The sequence below is a fragment of the Salvia splendens genome, chromosome 4, assembly GCF_004379255.2.
Source record: "Salvia splendens isolate huo1 chromosome 4, SspV2, whole genome shotgun sequence".
Lineage (NCBI taxonomy): Eukaryota > Viridiplantae > Streptophyta > Magnoliopsida > Lamiales > Lamiaceae > Salvia > Salvia splendens.
This window is the reverse complement of record NC_056035.1, coordinates 32628703-32653824: the sequence shown is the minus strand read 5'-3', so window position 1 is coordinate 32653824 and position 25122 is coordinate 32628703. Positions and strand designations below refer to the sequence as shown.

Below are 25122 nucleotides of genomic sequence, written 5' to 3'. Positions count from 1 at the left end.
ATCTCTCTCTCTCTCTCTCTCTCTCCTTTTTCTTCTGTGTCATGTTTAGTACCATGCGTCTCTATTCGAATGTGTTTCATAAGAGAAACAGCGTGTGTTGTGTGTTCAGAAGTGCTTTACACCTGTTCCGTCCCTACAGACTACAGTTGCGGTTTCAGAGCTCCCACTGTTGGAATTGACATCAAACCTTTCTCCCTTTTCTCTTTCTTGGAATTCCCGGAAATGTGATTATAATTATTGTCCATGTATTCTCAACCACTCACTACGCCTATTGCACCTCCTCCTCCAGGTTGCCCTCTCTCTCTACGAATTGGGCGATTAGGATTGTTTGTAATGTTGATCTGTTTGGGTTTATGGAGGTGAGGAAAAGCTCAATCTCGATCTTGAAATTGGGAGCTCTGCATGTGCAAATGCAAATGCAATTGAAGGAGGGTTGAAGCAAGTCAAAAGGGAGCGTTTATTCAGTAGGGATCAGTTTGCTGTGCTTTGCAACCAAATTTGTATCTATAATTCGATAGTCTATGGTTTTCCGGTGGCTTTTCAGCTCCTCCTTCCCATATGGATCAGTGTCTTTAACTCTTTAGGCCCTGCCATTTACAACATTTACACCACCTGTGAGTGCTACTTCTATTTTATTTCTGATTTGGGGGTTTTTGTTCTGTATGCAAATGGGACTTTTGTGAATTCGTTTTGATATATGAATTGATCTCTAATTTTATATGACGAATATTACCTGATACTATTTACAATGTTTTTATCCCAAATTCTGTGGCAAATGCTAGTTGTCACCATAGAATCCAGTTCCAGAATTTCAAGCTCTCCAACAAGCATCCTCATAGGTTTTGCAGTTACAAATTAGCAGGCTGAGGATAGAAGAATCAGTATTTTTTGCTATGCAGATTTGTATCAAAATTTCTAAATGGAGATCTGGATTTACTTCTGTCTTTCAAAATATCAGTTTTTTTTAATCTTGCTGGTGTATATCTTTATGCTGTCTTCTGAATTGGCCTCTAAGATTTCATGGTTTGCTACATTAAAAATCTTTCTTATTCAATTGTCTATAAAGGCTATTTATAATGATTTTGATTCTTTTGTCTTGTGTGATTTCGTTTTCAGTAAGCGGTTTCAGCCCTGAGAAGTCTGATCATAGTAGTGTGATGGATGATTCTGAACCAGGAAGATGTAGGAGAACTGATGGTAGAAAGTGGAGGTGCAGCAAGAATGCGGTTCCACTCCAGAAGTACTGCGAAAGGCACATGCACCGGGGGCGTCAAGGTTCAAGAAAGCATGTGGAACCGATTCAGAGAGTATCGAGACCTATTAATCATCGAGCCCCTGATTCAACTAGGATGCCTGTAATGTCTTTGGTTGCATCTGATGTAGATGATAGAGTTTCTGTTTCCGTCCAGAGTGATCTCGCACCCAGCCAACTGCGTTGCACCAATAGTGCTGACTATACCCTGAGCACTTGTTCTAGTTCGAGGGCTAACTGCTTGGTCAGTGGAGGTGATCATGGTGATGGAAAGTCTAGTCTTGATGATGCCAACCCTGTAAACTTGAGTGGCAGAACGCAGAATGTAGTTGGAAACAACTACGTTGGCTTCAATTCTCTTAGATATGGTTTGTCACCCAAGAGTGTTCTTAACGCTGCAGGTTTTGTTCAAACTGATAAGTAGATAGTTATACTTATACACAATGCAATTGACATAAGATTGGTCTAGTCTTAGGCTTCTTGTTGTCTGTCATGCTAAGTTTGAGATCCTTTCCTTGCTAGGAAAAGTTGGTTTAGGGTTGGGCGCTGTGGAAGGTGGAGCACAGAGATGCCGGAGAACAGATGGCAAGAAATGGCAATGCAGGCGAGCCGTCCTCCACAACCAGAAGTACTGCGAGGCACACATGCACAGAGGGGTGAAGAGGCTCATGGTGAAGCCAGAGCATTCGAATCACAGAGGGGTGAAGAGGCTCATTGTGAAACCAGAACATTCGAAACGCACTCCTGCAGGGACAGCTCAAGAGGCACCCCGTGCCATCAACTTGAACACATTACCAGAAAGCCCTCGGCATCCCACGAGCAACGATTCTAGTTGCAGTGCCAGCGACGCCACGACCATTACCGACGAAAACATTAGCTATTGTCTCAGCAACAGCTCCCTACACCATGGCTAGAAAACCAATGGAGTTTGCAATAACAAGACATGTTGTTGACCTTACTTTTGAGAAATTGTTGATTTAGAATGAATGAAGTGTTTTTGGTGTACTATGTATTTAAGAAATTGCTGACCTTTCTTTTTGTTAAGTGCATATTGGATCCAAGGAGAACTTATACCCAACTTGCTGAGTTCTTTTGAGTTAATTTGAGTGAGTAGAAACGCTCTGAGGTTTAGCTTATAGTAACAACTTATGTATTGAAGATGAAGGCAAAGGCTGCAGCTTTATGTGAGTATACTACTAGAATAAAGTAACTCTGAATCCAGACTTTACAATGGCAAATTCAAACTAGATAATACAAGGCAAATATATTAAAGGATGTAATGACAAGGTGGTGATTTTATATCTTCTCACTGAATTTAGAATTATGTGAGCTAGTTAATTCAAAATAGCAAAAAGATTGCATAGTGCTAATTTGGGCAGATCCCCAAAGGGTTGGCATTCTGCACGATCCAAGGATGTTCCATTATCTTCTGGAGGGACAATCTTTTTGATGAATCCTTCACAAGAAGCTGCACGGAAAGGCGGTGCTTCAATCAAGAAGCAAAGAAAAGTAAGGAAACCATGATCCTCTGTGAAAGTTAAAGAGTAAATTACCCTGCTAATGAGATCTTTAGCTTCTGCTGAAACATCAGGGGTGGAAGGAAAGGTCAAATCAATCTTCACTATCCTACAGAGGTAGATATAGATCATTACTAACTTGTGAATGAAATCTGACGAGGGTTAAAAAATGCGAGAAAACGTTATACTGCATACCTTTTGAATGTATCCATCTGGCTTTCGGCCTCAAATGGAGGGACACCATATAAAAACTCATAGCACAGAATTCCTAATGTCCAGTTATCAACAGAATAATCATGCGCCTTTTTCTCCACCATTTCTGGTGCTAAATAGTCCAAGGTTCCACACATAGTGTGTCTTTTACTTTTGGACTGTACAGACCAACCGAAGTCTGCTATTTTGAGCCGACCCTACAAGTGATACAGAATATGGTATAATTTCAAAGACAACTCATTCTTCAAGTTGTTTAACTGCTCTCACGGACGCATCATACAACTCTACACTTTCATCACCACATGGAACAGAGAGGAGGGAGCAGTTCAAAGAATTCAAATTGCTTGGAGGGAAAAGTCAGTAAGGTTTGTCACAGCCATAAAGCCAGGATATTATGATTTTCTTGCAATGTACAAAGCTACATAATACATTATCCTCTTACACAAATATTCACAAAGCCAGGATATTATGATTTTCTTGCAATGTACAGTGCTACATTACCCTCTAACCAAAATATTCAACGTAGATAAATTGCATATTTTTAAATATATTCATGCTATTGCTATCCATGAGAAAGCTTCACCAAGCAGCTAGAAAATTGATCAAGCCAGTAAACTGTTTCTTGTTATAACCACTCGATTGCTTAAAAAACATAAGAATAATACTTTGTTTAATATCTGAGCAAGGCACGGTTAGGAATGGGGAAGTGGTAAAGTGACAAACAAACAATATCGTAGTAAATAGATAAACTAACATAATGTTGATGAATTAGCTTGGTAAATGAAAATTATGCATCCAAGACAGTCTTTGAGAGCGAGCCATACCTCATGATCAAGCAACAAATTTTCCGGCTTGATGTCTCTGTGAATCACATGCTTATCATGACAGTATGCCAGAGCCATCGTGAGACTATGTATATACTGATTCAACAGAATTAAAACACCAATAACAAAAAAACAGATTAGTCCAAAATGCAAATGCGAAAAGGCAGTCCAAAAAAGCTTCAAAACACAACAAAATATAAACATTCCCCAAGCATTGAGTTAGTTATCCGGCAGTGTAAATGAAGATGCGCACAAAAACAGCAGCAAACAAAGCATAGTTTTACCGTGGCAGCCTGTGTCTCGGAGAGGTGTCCCAATTTTCGAAGCTCTCGGTAGAGCTCGCCGCCGTGAGCATACTCCAAAATCAAAAAAATCCGTTCATCGTCGTGAAACCATCCGTGAAGCCTCAGCACATTGGGGTGGCGGAGGGCGGTTTGGATTTCCATTTCCCTCCGCAACTGGTGCTGCAAGCCATACTTCTCAATTTGCTCCTTGAATATCACTTTTAACGCAACGATATACTTGCTCTACCCAAAAAAAACAACAGAGAAGCTAAATTCTCACGCACATACATTAATGTGATGGTCATGGTTCAACGGAATACAAAAATTTACCTTGATTTCGCGAGCTAGATACACTCTGCCGAATTTACCTTTGCCGAGGGGTTTGCCGACGTCGAAATCAGCGAGAGACCATTGCCTTTTAGAGGTCGTTTGGGGTTGAATTGGGGGTTTGCGGCGCTGGTCAGCCATCGGAACTGCGACCTCGAATTTGGGGAATTTTAGAAATTACAAATTGGGAATGGAGGGGAACTGGAGATATTTGAATTTGTGGGCCTTCACAACGGATTGTTTCTTTTGGCCTTTTTAAAATTTAAAATTACAATTTAAAATTTTTAATCCACTACAAAGAATATCACGATTTCTCATTTTCTCTCCAATGACAAATTATTAGAGGATTTTTGGCCTTTTGTTTTTCTTTTAAATCAAATGGGCAATTTTGTATTCTTGCAATTAAGAAAACTACAAATTTAGTTTCAAAACTATGGCATTTTTATTTCTGGACACAATAAAATAACTTTTTTCTCTCTAATTAAAATAAGAGCTAATTTTTTCTCATTCCAATTAAAATATTCAATTTTTTTCTTTTTATTTAATACTTACACACTCATTTTTTTCTCTACAATTAGATAAATTAATCAACAACTTTAAAATCACGTGAAATGAACAGGGTATTATTTTCTCTTCTCTCACCTCATCTTCAAACCATCATTAATCTGACACTTTTCTGCAATTATTAGAGCATCTCCAATGGCGGCGTCGTCATCGGCACGCCGATTTTTTGCGGACGCCGGTGCTGACGCCGAACCATTGCGAGCGGCGTCGGCGAAATCGGCGTGCCCACGCCGATTCTTGGGCTGACGCCGATTCTCACGCCGATCCTCACGGCGCCATTGTAGGCCTCGGATCGGCGTCAGACCGGCGTCAGATTTTTAATTTTTAATTTTTTTTAATTTTTCGAAACACTATATATACGACGGAGGCGAGAACGGCGGCGAGGAGTGATTTTTTATGTAAATTTTTTATTGTACTTTTTAATTTTGTAATTTTTTTTAAAAATTAATGTATTTTTTTAAAATTATAGTACTTTTTAAAATTTTAATAGTATTATTCAATTTTCCTGTATTTGTCTCGTAAATTAAATTTTGTATGTTGCTACGATTGTAAATTAAATTATATAATTGTTATTAGTGATGTGGATAGGCTATGAGAGAGCTATTGCATGTCCAGTTGCTTGTCCAGTTGCATGTCCAGATGATGTGGCAGGAGGATTTTAGTGTTAATGATGTGGCAGTGGCAAGGCTATGGGAGGGCTATTGTATGTCCAGAACCACTGGAGATGCTCTTATCATAGGTAAGACCTGGAAATAATAGGGGATGGATCCCCTACTGTGCCAAAAAACACAGCACAAGATGATGTGCATAATACGCAAGATTTTGTGAACAAAATGCAGCCATCTCTTTCTCTCTCTTCTTTCAATATTTTCATTTTTTATTTTATACCTTCTCTTTCTTTCACTACTTTTAGTATTTTCATTCATTCTTTCTATGTTTATATATAAAATACTAAAAACTATTGTATAAGGATTTTAAATGACACCAACTCTTCAAATCATCAGACGTATAAAATAATTAACGGCTGCATATTTTGAGCTAATTATTATATTTCATGGTAACTGTAATTAATACTCTCAGATTTTTACAATATTTTTCAGTATTATATACTCCCCACGTCCCACAAAAGATGTCACACTTGTGGGACGACACAAAATTTTAGGAGGTTTTGTTTTATACGTCAGGGGAAAAGAGAAAATATAATATTTATATTATTTTAAGAGGTAACTTTTTCTAAATATGAAAATGTAACATCTTTAGTGAGACAAACTAAAAATGAAAGTGAGATATATTTTATGGGACAGAGGAAGTACACCTCAGTATATAGAAAAACAAAGAATGAAAATATCACAAAAAGAGAGAGAAAAAGATGGCTGCGTATTCTACACAAAATCTTGCGTATTTTAAATTTTACAATAATTTTTAGTATTTTCTAATATAAAAACAAAGAATGAATGAAAATACTAAAAATAGTGAAAGAATGAAAATATTGAAAGAAGAGAGAGAAAGAGATGGCTGCGTTTTGTTCACAAAATCTTGCGTATTATGCACAGCATCTTGTGCTGTGTTTTTTTGGCACAATAGGGGATCTATCCCCGAAATGATATTACAGAATGGGAATGGATCACCTGCTTTGTATAAAAGCACAGCAGCAAATGCGGTGTTCAAAATGCAAGTTTTTTAACATAAAACGCAGCCCATTTCTTTCTTTTCTCTTGTTTTCTATTTTCTTTTCTTTTTTATTATATATTCATACTAAATAAATGTTATTAATGTCAAATATAAAAATACTAACTGCGATTATGATTAGATCATATATACTCCATTCTCAATAACTCATGATTTGCTTGATAAATAAACATGTGAATTATAAAATAAAAATACTAACTGTTAGAGCATCAGCAGTGGCGGACGTCACCGTAGAATTCCCACCGGCGTGCGAGAATTCCGTGGCGGACGTCCGCCATTATGCGTGACATGCATGGATACGGAATTCCGTCGAGGAATTCGCAGTTCTGCGAAATTCCGCGGGGAATTCCGTGCGGACGTCCGCCATTATGCGTGGCATGCACGGATACGAAATTCCGTCGAGGAATTCGTAGTTCTGCGAAATTCCGCAGGGAATTCCGTGCGGACATCCGCCATTGCGTTGACTCCCACGGACGTCCGCGCAGAATTCCCGTTTATTGAATTAAATGTTTTTTTATAATTTCTATAAATACATCCCGTTGAATTTCATTTCATTCGCACTACTTGTACCTCCACATCGGCGAGACGACTGCCCGAGAGTGCCTGAAGTATTTTTGTCAGGGTGTTAGGGAAATATTCGGGGATAGGTATCTTCGGAAGCCTACCCCCGAAGATTGTCAGGCTTTGATGGATATGCACAGGAATCAACACGGGTTTCCGGGGATGTTAGATAGCATAGATTGTAGGCACTGGGAATGGAAGAACTGTCCCGCTGCCTGGAAAGGGATGTACACTACTGGTTTCAAGGCCAAGAATCTCACGATGATCCTTGAGGCGGTAGCTGACTACCGGTTGTGGATTTGACATGCCTATTTTGGAGTAGCCGGGTCGAACAACGACATCAACGTCCTCCAGTCGTCGCCCCTTTTCAACGACCAGTGCATGGGTGTCGGTCCGGCCGTCAACTTCGTCGCCAACGGCAACTAGCACAACATGGGCTATTATTTGGCGGATGGGATATACCCTATGTGGCCCGTCTTTGTGAAGACGATCAGATGCCCAGCAGATGAAAAGAAGATATATTTTGCGGGTCGCCAGGAGGCAGCGCGCAAGGACGTTGAGCGGGCATTTGGTGTGCTACAGGCTCGATGGGCGGCAGTGAAGGGTCCAACACGGTTGTGGTACGTTGACAACATCGCCGACATCATGTACGCATGTATTGTCATGCACAACATGATTATCGAAGATGAAGGTCCAGCACTGACTGATTGGGCCAATGATGATGTTGATGCTGCGGGTCCAAGCCACGGCGTGGCCACTAGCAATATACGTATGGGGATACCCCATGACGAAGTCGATCGAGTCCGTGCATTTGCCGACATGCGCCAAAAACAAGCCCATGTACGACTCCAGAACGATAGTATTGAAGAAGTATGGCAGCGGATGGGTCGTCGCTGATGTAGTTTTAAATTATTGAAATGTATTTTTTTTAATTTGGAGAAATGTACTTTTCTTTTTTTAATGGATTTTTTTCCCTATTTGTGTCGAAATTTTAATTCCGTTAATTGTTTAATTTCGGAAATTGTTTAATTTGTGAATTTGTGAATTTTTTTTATTGTGGGAAGTCCGTCGGGAATTCCACGGGGAATTCTGCCACTGTGCAGTGGGAAGTCCGTATGACGTGGCAGTGCAGTGGGAAGTCCGTATGACGTGGCATGAGGTGTTTTTGGGAATTCCGCCGGGAGCTTCGCGCTACTGCTAATGCTCTTAATATGTGAGCAAGAAATGAAAATATAAAAAGAAAAGAAAATAGAAAACAAGAGAAAAGAAAGAAATGAGCTGTGTCTTATGTTAAAAAACTTGCGTTTTGACCACAGCATTTGCTGCTGTGCTTTTATGCATAGCAGGTGATCCATTCCCCATGATATGCATCTTAATAATTAAATGGTAATTTATTATCAAATCAAATTTAATTTTTCTATTAAAAAAGGGTTTACAATCTTATAAATTGTAATCCAATTATGAAAAATTGTCAAATTACTCATACACATCAATTTATTTATAATTTATAATAATATATAGTCATTATTACAATTCATTAAACACTAATAATAATGTGAGTCCACTATTCACTAACAGTACTAACACTACTTACTTTATCAATTGTGTATTATTTCTCATATCATTTCAAAAATACACATTGTATGGGACAGATGGAGTATTAATTCATTGACATGAACCAACATACAAATACTCCATTGACATGAACCAACATACAGATATTGAATCAGAAGTGTATTTTATGAGATCAATTGATATTTAAATATTTGCAAACTAATATAATTTTATATTCTAACTTTAAAAAAAGTTCTTAAATGAACCATCTCAGAAAACTACATATATAAAAGATCACTCCTCAATCTCCTATAAATTATGGAAACAGACTAGGGCAAAAACAGACACACACAAAGCAGCAGTAGATAGTAGATACATGTACAAATTATAATCGACTTTTATTAACTTTTTCACATGGTCTCAATCATTAAATCTTCCAGACCATAATATTCCTGAAATAATTGTTTTACAATATGGAAAATCTTGATGCATGTAGATGTGTGTATGTGGAGCAATATTACACTAGTTGGAGCCGAACTCTCGATTCCACCTTTCGAGTTCAGCCCACTTGCTTCTCTGCAAGCTAGGCTTGATAACAGTCATTGCCTTCTGAAAATCTCCATATCTTAATCGCCTAACCTGAACACAGAAAAAACAGAGTTTCACGGATGCTCAGTCTTATTACAATGACAAGAACTTGAATGCCTCCAAACGCAAGATGTGTTAAAGCTAGATGATGTAGATTGTTAAGTAACCTGATTTGCCTGGACTGTGAGAATGTCTGCACCTAGCTCTCTGATTGGCATCATTGCAGCTTCTTCACACAAAGCTTGTAGGTCGCTTCCGGAATACCCTACGAAATTTAATAATAACTTTAATGCTTCCAAACACAATGTGTTAAGGCTAGATGATGTAGCAAATTAGGCTTGTGACATCAATATTAATTCTTGTTGTGTATTTTTTGGTAACAAAGAATCATATCGTGGTTCCAAACTATGCTCGTTTTTGTAATTTTGTTTATTTTTCCCTACATTTAGTTAATTAATGACTGTGTGCTCAAGAGAAAACAAAGATAATAGCTACTTATTCCTTACCATCAGTTTCAGCCACAAGTCTCTCTACATCTCTATCTGTTTTACAAGAATAATAAACCATGTTAAATATCAGTATATGTATCCAACATTAATGATATAAAATCAGGCTTTTACCAGGCAAAGAAAATGCTTGACCCTTGAGCTTATGCTTCAGAAGAACTCTCCTAGCATTTGCATCTGGCAAAGGTATGTAGATTCTCTTTACCTGTGCAAACATTCAAATACAGAAAGTGAAAAAGAGATTGATGTTACAGTTACGTTGCTAGATGAGTTCTGAATGTATTTTGCAGACACTTTCCAGACATTTTCCCATTCCAGCATCAAATTTAAAGTGGCCAAAAATAACAAGAAATAATGTCCTTAAGCAAAAATGAGCTACTAAAGAACTTCTACGTCTATTAATAAACCTGAGGCATATGCAATTCATGTGTCAATAAACACATTGATCCATCTGAAGTAAAACTGTTCTCTATCAGCAAGCATTACAGTTGGCCAACCCAATTTGTTTTTGTTTCAATAGAATGCAAAGACAATTGACTTCTGTAACATCTACATATAAATGCCAGTTTTGATGAAAAAGATTAAAGATGCCGGTCCCAATTTTTTAATAGGAAATATTTCCAAAATCATAAAAAGACGGCGGCAATATACCAGAATTCAGTTACTACATAAAGACTTAAAGAGTAATTTCTAACCAGTCGTCTAAGAACTGCGTCATCCAATTCTTGGGGTTTATTGGTTGCACCTGCAATAGCATATTAATATGTGAGAAAATAAAAGAAAATAGCATGAAAAATAATAGGCCAAACAGATGTTCCCATTGAAACATACAGATGCTCAGGGATGACGGTTAGAAACAAGATATGCACAAAAAAGACAAAGGGAACCACAATTACATCAACAATAAGATATCAGAAATATCTGTAACCTAATTGAAACCCAAAATATCAATCAACACTCAACAGGATAAAGCATTTTATGGTGAAGCTTACCAATGACAGTAACTAAATCACTAGAATTTGATGCTACCCCATCAAACTGAACTAGAAACTCCGACTTCAACCTTCTACTTGCTTCATTCTCATTCTCCGTTCTTGTTGACATTATACTATCAATCTGCACCAAAAAATTAGAACACATTACACAGTAACCAACTCAACCACAACTAGCCCAACTTGTGGAAAAAGAACCATAGGTATAGGACATTGGAGGGGTGCTACACAGATATGAGATAACCGCTAATAGCAAAATCCAACAATGAACCTGAAATTCGATGCTTAGAGGGTGCGATAATTTTTTTAATTCATAGAGCCACTTATGCCCGCTAACGTGATGATAGAAGATTGTAATTAGAACCCAGCAATAAACATCAGGACAGTACAGTACCTCATCAATGAAAATAACTGATGGCTGCCTGGAAATGGCAACCTGAAAAAGAGTATGGACAAGCTTTTCGCCCTCTCCCACCTACCATGCGAACATAATACATGAGGACTTTAGTAATTACATGAAAAAGAACAAGGGCTTAGACCCACCTAACATAACATGTAAGGAAGTAGAAAGAGAGACAAGACACACCCACTTTGATGTCAGTGAAGAAGCAGAAACATTAAAAAAGGTAGCCTCGGATTCTGAAGCAACTGCTTTAGCTAGCAGGGTTTTCCCAGTGCCAGGTGGTCCAAAGAGCAGTAAACCTGCATAAATATTTAGTCCCCAATTCCCAAACTTGGTAAGAAGTGTGGTCCAGGCAGCTAACTGATTTGTAATTCATTCCCTAATATTACCTTTGGCTGGTTTTCGAAGTCCAGTAAAAAGATCTCTTCTTTTTGTTGGTAGAATAACCATTTCTGTCAATGCTTGTTTTGCCATCTCAAGACCAGCTACAGGAGAAAAGTTACATTAAGACACTGAATAGGGCTAAAGAAAAAGAAAGACATATCTAATGAAAATATCACTGCCACTAACCAATGTCGTCCCATTTAACTGAAGGGCTACGATCAACAATCACAGAGTTTATCATCTCTACCAGTTTATCATCATGACCACCGCCAGATCGCTGAGCAGGTTTTTGCAATGTTGGAGCATTATTTCCTTGGCTCCTCAGAGCAGGACCAGTTCTGCTACTGACAGAAACTTTTTGTGCTGCCGCTTTTCTTGGATGTGAGGCAGAAGATGAAACTACCCCAGCTTGCAACTTTGGTGATGTGCTCTACCAAAATGGATAGAAGGGGAAAATGGGTCAAACTGGCAATTGAACACCACGTAATTTCCCATAGACATTGTAAGTGAAAAGGTGAAGAAATACCACTTCCTCCCTCCCAAATCAAGGTACAGAACTACAGTCTTCAGTTCAAGGTTAAGCACTAATGTACTGAACAAAATAGTACTTAGTAAAATCACCATAACATGTGACACCATCAGGAGCTCATTAATAATTGTCCGAAGGGAAGCACATTTATATTGCTATAAAGGATACAAAATCCAGAGACTAACTTACGGGTAAGTTAGAGCTTTCCGTACCTTGATTTCCGATGATCCACCTGAGATAGGTGAGATGTCACAGAGGTGCACGTTAAAAATTTTCAACAATGCTTGTTTCAAAATTTAGGAAGCAAGGTGCTAAGGATGGAAGATAAGAAATAACCTGTTCTTCGGGTTAAAGTTTGCAGCCTCTCTGCTACTTGGCCCTGCCATTTTGATATTTTCTGCCGGTAAGATTTCACCTTCTCCATTTCACTGTGGGAAATTTTACAAAAATGAAAACAAAGATGCACCACGAATTGAGTTAGTTTAAATATACCAAGATATTGGAGAATCAGCAAGTACAAATGACAAACAACCAGTTCATAAACCAGAAAATTATCTTCTCAAAATAATCATCGGACGTAGAATCTGCATAAGACAGAGAGCCACAAGCAAAACATTCATATCCTACTACGGATTCGATCCAAATTATTACAGCATGGATATCTTAATAAGAACCTTTTGGTCATGTATTGTTCAATATCTCGCTATTAAGATTTAATTTTGACGTAATATGCCTACGTGCTCGAGTAAAAGAAATACAATTAGAATACTTAGCATACAAATGATCGACCGTAGGAGAGAAACGAAAACACTCACATGTGCGGATTCAATGTTCAATAAAATTGAAAAACCCCCAAATCATAGAAACAAGCACGAACTCATAATTGGAGTATAAATTAATCTATTGGCACCATCGGTACCTAGAGGTGATGTACGAAGGCACTGGAGTGGAAACCGCTTCACCCAATATCCTCTGCGCATTTTGGTAACAAAAAACGGCATCGTCAGGTAACCCCCACTCCTCGGCGCGGACAGCCTTAGCGATTTCCTCTTTGGCCAAATCAAAGTAACCTTTAAGCTTATACGCGGTCCGCTCATTCCCCGTCGAAACACCGCCGTCCCCGTCCATCGCCCCGCTGCCTGTGGTGCTAGGGTTCTTTTCAGTCTGTACCGAATCGGAGAAGATCGAACTAAAATTGTCGATGATATCTTTCACAAAGCTCATTCTATGAAAACATTCATCCGTAACTTTGACCGATTCACAGATTTTCGGAAGAAAATTCGAAGAAGAAACTTCCTTCAGTCAGTGGCTTGAGAATCACTGCTCCGGAATAGCAAACTCGATACAGCAGCAATTCTATTTATTCTCTTTGCATTATGTTAAATGTGATAATTAATTCCGTGATAATTGACTTTAAAAAAAATAATACTAACTCCGCCCATGAAAAATAGGACATATTATGAATAACACATGTAATTGACTTTAAAAAAAATACTCTCTCCGCCCATTAAAAATAGGACACATTGTGAATGATACAGGTTTTAACGTGGAATTGGTAAAGCAAGAGAGAAATAGTGTTAGTGGAATATGATGTCCATAATATTAATAAGAGAGAAGAGAAAAAAGCAAGAGAAAAATATTTGAAAATTTTTCTTTTTAAATATGCTTTATTTTTTTGGACAACAAAAAATGACAAAGGCGAATTTTTTTTTTTTTTTGGGGACTGAGGAGTATAAAAATACTCCATGTAATATGAATATAAATCAGCGTTAATCGTTGAAAAAATCGTGAAGTTTAATCAATTTCTATTGCAAGTTTCAAAATCAGTCATTTATGCAATGACTTACACATTTTTTTAATCTATCTCATCTCACTAATTTGAATTTGAGGAATCTCATATGCAAGACGGAAAGCTTATTAAACATAGTCCCGATGCCTAAAAACGACATTGTTTACCTATTAAATCTATTCATATAAATTCTGAACGCATTAAAATAGTGTTACTGAATCAATGCGCGGTTTTCGTAAAACGACTATAACTCTATTCATCGGACTCCTAATGAGGCGTGCAAGATACTCACGCAAAGTTCTTTCAAAGACGAAGACGTTGGGTGCCTTTTCAGAGTATTTGGACGCCATCCCGATAGACTGATTACCACTGGCGGAGCCAATATAGAATTGTTCGGGTTAATATACACTTTCGATGAAATAAATTCCCTAAATGTGCTTTGGCATAGTGGCAGGAAGCGGTTAAGTGTTAGGCTAACGCCCGAGTTCAATTCCCATTAACTGCGGTGGGAATAATGTATATCTACCTATATAAAAGTTCTAAATAACTTATTTTTTATTTTGAAGTATCTTTTATGACTATATAATTATATCAAGATAAGGAATTCACATCTAACAAAAGAAAAATGATCGGTTGAATTTTAAGGAACAAATCAATTTTATTAAATACCGTATCCCCAAATAAAAAGTTATGGATCCGTCACTGTCAATTAATGATTGGAACCAGCTGAAACTTTGATGAGCGGCTTCCATGGTCGTATCATCCCCACCTTCTTGGAAATAATTTATCCTCAAATCCGAGCCTTCTTTTTTCTGAAAATATTTGGGATTCCGTCAAGCTTTCTTGGATCCTTTGTGTGCCTTCTCTTTCATTCCCGAACCCCAATAGATCCATGGCTCACGCCGAAGGACTGACTCTTAACGTCTAGCACCCATTGTCATATCATTGATAACATACAATAATTTTTTGTGCCATCTTGAGTGTATCTTCACTTCTAGTTTATTCTATTGATCAATTGAGCATTTTCCAGTTAATTTGGCCGATGATGTTTTCACTGACGATGTTTCTGTAAGGGATGTTTTTCGTTAGAAATCCCTCGTAAATGTAGTTACTTAGAGCATCCGCAGCGGTGGGATTTGTCCGTCCGTCCGTGCCAGCGACAAGGACACCCCTGTCCGCCGCTGCACTCTTGCCGCTGGCACGGCGCTGCTCTTAGCTAAGAGCACGTCCGTGCCAGCGAGCAGGGCGACGTGGCGCGTTTCTATTGGCCGTTGGCATTTTCTTTTTAAAAAATACCAAAAATTTAAAAAAAATATATTTTCGGATTCCCAAAAATATAGACGTTTTATTACCGTTTTTTTTAAATTTTTTTGAAATTTAAAAAAAAAATTAATCCCAAAATCATCTATAAATACACACATTCATCATCCATTTGGACGAAATTCGGCCACTTATGAATTTAATTATGTAATTTTTAATTTTTAGGATTTAAATTATGTAATTTTTAATTTTTAAGACTTTAATTATGAAATTTTTAATTTTTAGGATTTTAATTATGTAATTTTTAATTTTTTAGTAATTAGTAATAGTATTTTGGGTATTTTTAATGTATTTTAATATTGTGGAAATGTTATTATTTAAATTGAATAATAGAATGGTGGGACCCTTGAGCATGCCTTGCGGAAGAGCACGGATGTGGGTGTTGTGCTCTTACCTAAGAGCAGGGAGTAAAAGTGGGCCTGAGCCCACATCCGTGCTCGTTGCCAAAAGCACGGATGTGGATGCTCTTACCGATTATTACGACTTACTGACCGGAAAAATCTGTCGATAAAAAAGTTGTTTTGTAGTGACGCAAAAAGAGACATGTCAGAAATAAGTTTTGTGTATGTAATATACAATATTCCATCGCAGCCAAAAAAGAGTCAATGTGGTTAACAGATACAGTAGGCACATATTACTTGCAGTTCCAAGTGCAAATTACAATTTGACATGAAAATAAATAAGCAAGAATATTCATATAAACATACACACGTTACTAAAGCTAGGAGTTAGGCAGCTTTAACTAATAGTAATCACATACTAATGGCGCTTATGCCTCGTCTCAGGCAACCCTATGAACAACTCTGTCTCCACATCCGAGACCTCACTGATCTCTGCAGATGGCACAACGGCCCTCTCCTCGCTCGATCCTGCTCGACCCCATGCTTGTAGTCCAAACTGCAATGGCTTACAATGAGTTCAAATGTCGTCTTAGAATTCCAATAAACATCTCATAGTTTAGTGTAAAATCTTAATTTGCTATGAAATGTAGTATACTATTTAATTACATGAATTCTATGGGTGTCACATATTAAAGAAACTATAAATTTACCTTGTCACACAGCATCGCGTTTTCAGCACAGAGGGCCTTCTCCTGTAAATAAAATATGGAGTAATTCTTTAGTAATTTTCAAATTAAATCACATCAAGTGAAAATGTGCAGCGTAAAATTTGATTTACCTTTTCCTTCAAACGATCGATCTGCTGCTTGTATACTTGCATCTGAATGCATAAAAAATAATAAAAAAATACTCTTCTACAAGCCTGCATTCCCAAAACAATCATACCTTTCTTGCGCGAATGGTGGTTACGCTGCGCTCCAGCTTCTGCTCGAGCTGCTGCAGCTCCTCCATGGTGCACGACCCTAAACCTTCACCATGTAGCTTCCTGGAGAGGGAAGGAAAACTGAACTAGTATCAAAATTTCTTTCATTTTACACAACATATAAAATAAATTAGTATGAAGAAATTCATACTGCTTTGATGTTTCCAGCTGCTCGATTTTCTTCATCATGGCGGCTGCTTCGTGTTTCAAATGCTGCAGTTTGATGAGAAACTTGCTGTAATGAAATGTGTGAATTTATTTATGTATACAAAATAAAGAAACAATTATGAAACCTGCATATTATGCTCTGAAGGGGGATTGTTGGCTTGACTATCTTTAGTGTGCTTCTGATAACGCTTGATCGTCTCGTGCATGCTAACAAGTTTATGCATCAAATCTAATAAATTAGGTTAAATCAGATTTAGATTCTTAGTTTAGTTAGTTCACAGACGACTTTATCTGAGGTGTGTTTGGATACATCTACTTTTATGAAACAATTTAAGGGATACAAACACAAATTTTTTCTAGGTATAAATACAAGTCCAATGCATGACAGTAATATATTTATATAGGAGTGGTAATTTTGATGTTTTACAATTAGTGGTTAATCGTTCCTATCATTTCTAATTAATTTCCCCTTTAGTTTGGATGTAATGTAACTACGATATAAATGCACACATGCTTAAAAACCCTAGGAAATCAAATTTAAAACATTAAAAATAAGCAGTAATATTAATTGAAATAAGTAAATGTGAAAATAATGAGCAGTCTTATGCAGTTATATCATGCATGGTGAATAGAGAATCATTTTTCTCTTGGCTTAATTTCTTCCTATATATTATACTACTAATTTCTATAATGCCACTCATCATCAACGAGGGTTTTTCTCTTCTTTCTTATTTTTTGAACATAAACAAAAATTGGCACTTACTATTCGAGACTCGTCAAATTATAGTGAAATGAAAAATTACAAACAAAAACATTGAATGCGTAGTACTAGATTATTCATATCGAAGTAACTGAATACTCGATCGCATATCTCATCTAAATGCGTGACATGGCTTATCCGCTCATTATTCTTAAGAGCATCTCTAAGGAAAATGGATAGATGGAGAGGTAAATAGAAATAACTATAATATTTACTCGTTCTTCATAAAATTTCATTTTTCAAGAGAAGGGGCCTGAGAATGTATTTTTACCTTTTCTTCACGGGAAAGATAAAAAGTTATTTTTGTTTACCTTTCAATTTACCTTCTTCTCTTGAAGTATAGTTACATTTTTTGAGAAGACAAATGAGAAATATACTTTCCCAATTTATCTTTCCCTTTAGTCCATGTGAATAAAAACTAGATAACTTGTTAATCTTATCATGCCAATATTCCATTAACTAACCTCTCGAGCATTCAAATTACAAATCTTTAAAGTAATAAAAAAAAGCCACAGAAAATGATTCATATTAACAAATACTAATACACATGTGAGGATACTTGTGTAAGAGATTTGTGGGCATTAAACTACATAGCACAAACATACACATAATTTGGAGTTTGTACAATATTTAAAGTTTGCATTTTATCATTACTCTATGAATGATTGTATACATTCTTTACACACATACTCCCTTCGTCTCTGAAAAGTATGAACTTTCTAATTTTAGAGACTTTTTTCTCACTAAAAAGGTGGGACACATTCTCTACTAACAATACTTTAAAAACTTTTTCTTTCTATTTCTCTTTTATTTTTCCAATTATGCAATAAAACTCATGTCGAACTAAAAGTTCATGCTATTTGGGGGTGGAGGGAGTAAATATTTTTGATGGAAGTTCGCTAGAAGCATTTAATTTGATGCACCAAAAAAAAGATTCTAAGAGTGTGATGTGAAGGGAACGTATCAAGAGTCAAGACTATTGCCTCCTCATCATAGACAAGATAGCTACTCTTGCAACAATATGTGTAGTACAATATTGACAACTGACCTTTGCTACATACTTGTCCTTCATAAATAAAATTAAACCACTTTCCATCACTCCTACTCCACTAAACACTAATTTAACTAGTACTAGTACTATACTACTCATCACATTTTATTTCCATCTTTACACTCATCACATTTTCCTATAATGCTTAGTGGGGATCAGTTTAAGCTTTACTTTCATATATACTAGATTCTATGAATATTTTATAAGTATTAAAAATTGCATCTCATATTACGGGCCTTAATTATTCTAGATTAAGCTCAGAATTACTTATGATAACACATGGCATTGTGAAAATTAAATATGAATTTTTTAAAATATTTTGTTTCAAAAGACTAAGTTACCCCTTTTCATGAGTGAAAAAGTGTACAAGGCAATGCCCTTTTTAATTTTTTTGAACTATTATGGATTTTTAAATCAAAAAAATATCGGAAATTAACAAAAAAAACTCGGGTTTGAAGCATTTTATTTAATGTAGTACCAACAAAGACTGTTCAAAAAAATAAAACTTCAAACAACTTTATTTAATTTGGTGTAAGAGAAACTGTTCATGTCATTATATATAGTACAGTACAAATCAACAAGCAAAAATTCACATGGTAATAATCACATAATTAATTTTTGAAAATTACAACAAAATTGTAACTAAATGAAAATAAACAATAAAAAGGGCTAAAATCGTCGTAGAAGTTGTATTCGTATTTCTTGGATTTAAAGAATGTATGACAAATCATTACAAGGTCGCTATATATATTATGATCTTATGACTGGTATAGAATCACATACTAGTAAGTAATTTTAGAGGTGTTGTATGAATATTGTAGTGAGTTATAGTAATATCTTACTAAACAAATAAAAGCTTCATATATTTTTTTGGAGTGATTTTTTGACAAAATAGATGAACTTACAAAAATTATACTTATAATACTGCATTTCACTTCTGGTGAAATGTATGATCTTTAAATGTTTGTTAGCATGATATAGTATATAGTTATTCTCACAAAAGAAAATATATAACTTAGAATGGGATGAAGTGAGTATTAAAATACTTGATCATATCAAATCTATTTAGATCCCAGAGACACGAATGCAACATCTTCCAACAAATTTGACCTCTTTACTCAAGTGTCCTCTTTAGGAATTAAAATTTTGATTTTTCAAAAGATTACCTCTAGATCCTTTTGCTGTGATTTTTTAAAGTTTATGACAATTGCTACTCCGTTATTTATTCATCTACATTCAATGACATGAACAACCTCTCCTACACCAAATTAAATTAAACAGTTTTAAGATTTATAAATATGAACAACCTCTTATACACAAAACTTTAATAAGTATTTCAAATCTTTTGAAATGCATGTCAACATCAATAATATTTTTACTTACGTGAGGGTTAACTTAATCTTTGAAAGAAGACAAAGAATTTGAAAATCTTGAGTTGAAGAGGTGCATTTCTTTGTAAATCAAGGCTGAAAAGATGGAGTATCTATAGTTTAATGAAGAAAATAAAATTCCAGAAATCAACCGAAAATTCAAACACCTTTTCGGAGAGGAAAAAAGAAGAATGCTACTATTACTGAAAACATTGAATCTATTTCTCCGTACATGTGATTTCATATCCCCCTCAATCAAGAACAGACAATATCAAATGAAATGATGCATATCTACCAGTATACATACACACACATAATAATATGATAAAATCCTAAAAACCTCAAGAAGCTAGCACAAAAAATGGATTAGGACAATAAATAGTAGTAATTCACTAGATTTGATGCAAGAACGAAAAATCAAATAAAAAAGTATAGTCATCTCAAAATTAAGGTGCAATCAAATCAGAGCAATAAATCAGAAAGCATTTCCATGGGGAAAAAAGAGTGTACGGACAGATCTGATTTCCTGCAAATCCATCCATAAATAAAAGGATCTGCTTAAGCCTACCTACAAACCTAAAGTTGCTGTGATGAATCTTAATCCCACGTGTGAAGTCAAGAAAGAATATAGCAAGATTCATTAAAAAATCTACATAATTCAGAAAAAAATAATGAAGTACCTTGAGCTAGCGAATTCATGGAGCTTCCCTCTAGGGGAGAAGATGATGAGTGCCACCTCAGCATCGCACAGAACCGAGAGCTCGAAGGCCTTCTTCAGCAGCCCATTTCTCCTCTTCGAGAACGTCACTTGCCTGCTTGTCGCGTTCTCTATACGCCTCATCTGAGTCTTTCCTCTCACCATTTTTCTTCTCTCAAAGGAAAAGGGAAACAAAATTTGTGAAAAATTCAAAGAGTAGTGGTGGTTTTGGGGGAATTATGTGAGGATAATAAATACTCCCTCCGTCCCCGATTAAGAGTCACTCTTCCTACTTACTATATTTGAACATCAAAAATACCCTAAAAGTCAAAGAGGTCCCACATTCCACTACCTAACTCCATTTATTATACCACACATTCAAACACTTCCTTAAAACCCGTGCCCGTTCAAAGAGTGACTCCTAATTGGGAACAAAGGGAGTATTTGGAGGAGTGGAAAAAAAAGAAGTCTCGGAAGAATTTTCCAAAAATAAGTGGATTTTTGTGGAAACAAGAATATGAAATCATGGTTAATGCTTACAAATATGGAAAATACTCCGAGATCCTTTTGGTGTGAGGTGGAAAAAGAAATATGCCTAAAAAAGGGATGAAACAAATCTGATGTGTTTATGTTTGTGACTTGTTAGAGAGAGAGAGAGGTGGAAAAGAGATAAGAGAAAAGAAAATAATGTAGAAATATTTAATGGAAGGTTGGTAGACAGATTGACTCACAGAGACAGGCCCTTTTATGGGAATGGCAATTTTTATCAATCAAAAAAGCAAAAAATAGGTAAAAAATACTATAGCCTCCCAGCATATGTATAATCAAGTCCATTCCTTTATCCTCTTGAAACCCTAACAAGAAAAGTAAAAACTGCAACAAATCAAAACAGGCTCCAATTTGATTTTTTTATTAGTATCACCAAAAAATGAAAGCAAGCACAGAGCAATAATGAAGAGAGATACACACACATGCCAAATGAGTTAATTTGAAGAGGAAATTGGATGCGTCCGTACATGTTTAGAAACATGTCAACATTTGCAGTGTCTGAAGGAACACAGCAGCCAATTACAGGTCGAAAACGCAACACCTACATTAGATTTTCTAATTAAAGCCATCTTGGAATTAAGACACACCCTTCACTTCATATGGGTCCCACTATTTTCTAAGCATAGTGAGTCTTCTCTTCCACATTTGAAGCCACGCATCTTAAATTCATAAATCTTTCTTGATTTGTCCATTAAAGTTATTTTCGCCTGCTATCCATGCATCCACAATCGGGCGTCATATAATCCGCCTTATGCTCCGCCACATCAGCATTTCATTTTCTTACCTTTTCACATGCAGTGGGATGGCCTATAGGCCGCCCTATAGTCCGCCATAAGCATTTTATGTTGAAGATATAGCTATAACACACTAACCGGGCGTAATACAACCCGAGAGAAGATCGAAGAAAGAAAAACCAAAAACGAAAATTACAATTGAAATTCGAAACTGTAAAGATGAACCTAGCCGAGTCGAGGAAGGCCTCTTTCCGCAAGACGAGATACGCCCCATTAGTGTTCTCGGTTTTGGCACGTCGTCCCCAAAGATAAAATGGCTACGTCTCGTTCGTTGTAACACCGCAGTTGGAATGAGCTCCGGCGAACTGAAAGAGGAAGATGGCAGAGCTTCGAAAAGACTATGCAGAGAGGAAGTATGCTTGTGATGGATATTCAGTGTGTGAAATGGCTAGCCTATTTATAGGCCAAGCCACCATGCAGGGTCAACCAAGCCATGAAGGCTCATCATGGCGCATTCGTAACCGTCGGTGGTTACAAGCTTGTGGCAGGAGTGTGCCTTTCGCATGTGGATTTCTCACGTGACAGCTTTGACTGTGCCACGTTTGACGATGTGTCAAGCCACTTGGATTGCTGACTCAGCGGTGGTCTAAAAAGATTACTAGGTCCAGACTCGAGCCCAAAGACCAAGATACGAGATACGAGATACGAGATACGAGACCGAGATATTCAGTGTGTGAAATGGCTAGCCTATTTATAGGCCAAACCATCATGCAGGGTCAACCAAGCCATGAAGGCTCATCATGGCGCATTCGTAACCGTCGACGGTTACAAGCTTGTGGCAGGAGTGTGTCTTTCGCGTGTGGATTTCTCACGTGGCAGCTTTGACTGTGCCACGCTTGACGATGTGTCAAGCCACTTGGATTGCTGACTCAGCGGTGGTCTAAAAAGATTACTAGGTCTAGACCCGAGCCCAAAGACCACCAAAAGACCAAGATACGAGATACGAGACCGAGACCGAAACCGAGACCGGGCCCGGGCTCGGGTGGGTGCGGGCGGGCGGCGGCGGCGCGCGCGTGTGCATGCGTGTGGGCTCTTTGACCCATCTTGGTCCACTATAATTATTAAGTAACATAAAGTCACTTAATTTAAGCACATTAAAAGATGTGTCACTTCTCCTATTTGAGATAATTAACACTAGTTAATTATTCTCTAAGCTCAAACTCCAAGCTTTAATTAAAAGCTAATTATGCCCAACTTTAATTCACTATTTCTCACTCACCGGAAATCGGATTTGAGAATGTGAATATACTACATTTATCTACGTAAAATGTAGATCGACGCTATATCATTTAATTTCACAAAATTAGATGTCTCGTCACTTTTATTATTTGGTCAAGATCCATTGACCGAACATATTTTATTTCATGATTTCTACATTTATTTGAATATTTAAAACACTACAAATATTGGGAAAAAAACTTCATTTCATTAAAATCCAAACATTACACTACGAAATAAAAAAAAACTACAAATTTTCAACGGTGGTTACGGTCCCAAATTTCTTCAATCATGTCGTTCATGAGCTGAGCATGGTCTTGTTGGTTGCGCATTGAGGCCTGTCTAGATAGAACCTCATTGAAGCCCATCGATAATCATCGAACGTGGGGAGGGACGTCGTGCTGGAGCTAGATCCACCTTCATCATCGCCCCAATCGGTGACTCTTCCACCGTCGTGTTCGACTATCATGTTATGCAAGATGATACACGCATACATGACATCGGCGATGACGTCCTTGTACTAAAACATCGTCAGACCCTTCACTATTGCCCACCGCGCTTGGAGCACACCAAATGCCAGCTTCACATCCTTCCGCGCAGCCTCCTGCTTTTGCGCGAATAAAACTCTCTTCTCACCCATTGGGCAGCTGATCGTCTCAAAAAAACAGGCCACCTCGGGTATATGCCATCGGCCAAGTAGTACCCCATATGATATTGGCGTCCGTTGGCAGTGAAGTCGATTGCCGGGCCGTTGCCATTGCTTTGCTCGGTGAAGAGGTTGGATGAGTTGAGGACGTTGATGTCGTTGTTCGACCCCGCTACACCGAAGTAAGCATGCCAGATCCAGAGCCGATGGTCAGCGACAGCTTCAAAGATCATCTTCAGGTGGTTGCCCTGGTATCCACTGGTAAATTGACCTCTCCACGCCGTCAGACAATTCTTCCACTCCCAGTGCATACAGGGCCTGGCAATCCTCAGCAGTCCAGGAAAGCCGTGCGCCGTTTCGTGCATCTTCATCAGGGCATGGCAATCCTCAGCAGTCGGCTTTTGCAAATAGGTGTTGCTATAAGCCTCCACAACTCCCCTTCAAAAATTCTTCAGGCACTCGCGGCCAGTTGTCTCCCCGACGTGAAGGTACTCGTTCAACATGCCCGTCGTGGTGCCGTAGGCCAACTGCCGGAGCACAACCGTGCACTTCTGCAACGGCGTAAGTCCGGGTCTACCGATGCCATTTTCCCGATACTGGAAGTATTCATCACGTGCCTCCAACGTTTGGACAATGCTGAGAAAAAGATTTCGCCGCATTCTAAAACGGCAGTGAAAAACCGTCGGGCCCCACAGTGGTTGCTAGTTAAAATAGTCTGCGAACAGACGTTGGTGAGCTACGTCGTGCTCGCGGCGGACAAATGTCCGACGTCGAATCGAAAGTGGGATCCGCACCGCCTGGGCCTGCTCCGCCGCTTCGCGCTCCATTTCGGCCAAGCATTCCGCCGCAGCCTCATGAACGCAATCGAATAAGGCCCGAGTCAATGCTCGAGTAATGCCCTCCGAGGTACTACAGTCGTCGCCGGGTCTCATTTTTTTTCAGTGAGAAAGATTGGGAGTGAAATATTGGTGTGTGGGGAAAGTGAGAGATGAGAGAGAATTATTGGTGTGAGAAATGGAAGAGAAATGGGGGTTTAAATAGATAAAGATTTCAAAAAAATAAAAAAAGAAAAAAGCGTTGCATCGTCCGCGGTGACCCGCAGTAGGGAGGACGATACCACGGACGATGTATAGGGCGCGGACGATGCATCGGGCATCGTCCGTATGACCACAGTGAGACGGACGATAACCCGCTCCGTCCCACTGTGGATGCTCTAATTTTACATTTTTCTCTTAACTGTCATTTTCAAA

At 37.8% G+C, this 25122-nt stretch overlaps 4 protein-coding genes across 7 annotated transcripts; 1 reads left to right on the top strand and 3 right to left on the bottom strand.

Annotated features, from left to right (window-relative positions):
• Positions 1 to 340: 340 nt before the first annotated feature.
• Positions 341 to 2330, top strand: LOC121800986 (growth-regulating factor 7-like; the record flags this gene model as incomplete). The annotated part of the gene is made up of 3 exons (XM_042200467.1): positions 341 to 614; positions 1117 to 1653; positions 1775 to 2330. Coding segments are annotated over 3 exons (1203 nt in total), but the record flags the coding sequence as incomplete, so codon positions are not given.
• Positions 2331 to 2425: 95 nt separating this feature from the next.
• Positions 2426 to 4606, bottom strand: LOC121799503 (serine/threonine-protein kinase Aurora-3-like). The gene is made up of 6 exons (XM_042198897.1): positions 4421 to 4606; positions 4091 to 4333; positions 3807 to 3902; positions 2965 to 3179; positions 2806 to 2878; positions 2426 to 2720 (listed from the first exon to the last, which is right to left on the bottom strand). Exons 1-6 carry the CDS (start codon positions 4556 to 4558, stop codon positions 2619 to 2621), a joined length of 867 nt encoding a protein of 288 aa, XP_042054831.1. The 5' UTR covers positions 4559 to 4606; the 3' UTR covers positions 2426 to 2618.
• Positions 4607 to 9162: 4556 nt separating this feature from the next.
• Positions 9163 to 13550, bottom strand: LOC121799502 (spastin-like). The gene is made up of 13 exons (XM_042198896.1): positions 13107 to 13550; positions 12524 to 12615; positions 12400 to 12419; positions 11845 to 12088; positions 11664 to 11759; positions 11458 to 11573; positions 11266 to 11346; positions 10872 to 10995; positions 10575 to 10624; positions 9994 to 10084; positions 9880 to 9915; positions 9541 to 9638; positions 9163 to 9424 (listed from the first exon to the last, which is right to left on the bottom strand). The coding sequence occupies exons 1-13, from the start codon at positions 13409 to 13411 to the stop codon at positions 9308 to 9310; spliced, it is 1470 nt and encodes a 489-aa protein (XP_042054830.1). The 5' UTR covers positions 13412 to 13550; the 3' UTR covers positions 9163 to 9307.
• Positions 13551 to 15840: 2290 nt separating this feature from the next.
• Positions 15841 to 21348, bottom strand: LOC121799500 (MADS-box protein SOC1-like). 4 transcript variants are annotated; one of them, XM_042198892.1, is made up of 7 exons: positions 20649 to 21336; positions 16913 to 16994; positions 16771 to 16832; positions 16583 to 16682; positions 16476 to 16517; positions 16348 to 16389; positions 15841 to 16202 (listed from the first exon to the last, which is right to left on the bottom strand). In XM_042198892.1, the coding sequence occupies exons 1-7, from the start codon at positions 20828 to 20830 to the stop codon at positions 16056 to 16058; spliced, it is 657 nt and encodes a 218-aa protein (XP_042054826.1). In that variant the 5' UTR covers positions 20831 to 21336; the 3' UTR covers positions 15841 to 16055. The 4 variants fall into 4 exon arrangements, with proteins under 4 accessions (XP_042054826.1, XP_042054827.1, XP_042054829.1 ...); XM_042198893.1 differs by having other exon boundaries at positions 15841 to 16193; positions 20649 to 21329; XM_042198895.1 differs by having other exon boundaries at positions 16913 to 17016; positions 20649 to 20852.
• Positions 21349 to 25122: the final 3774 nt, after the last annotated feature.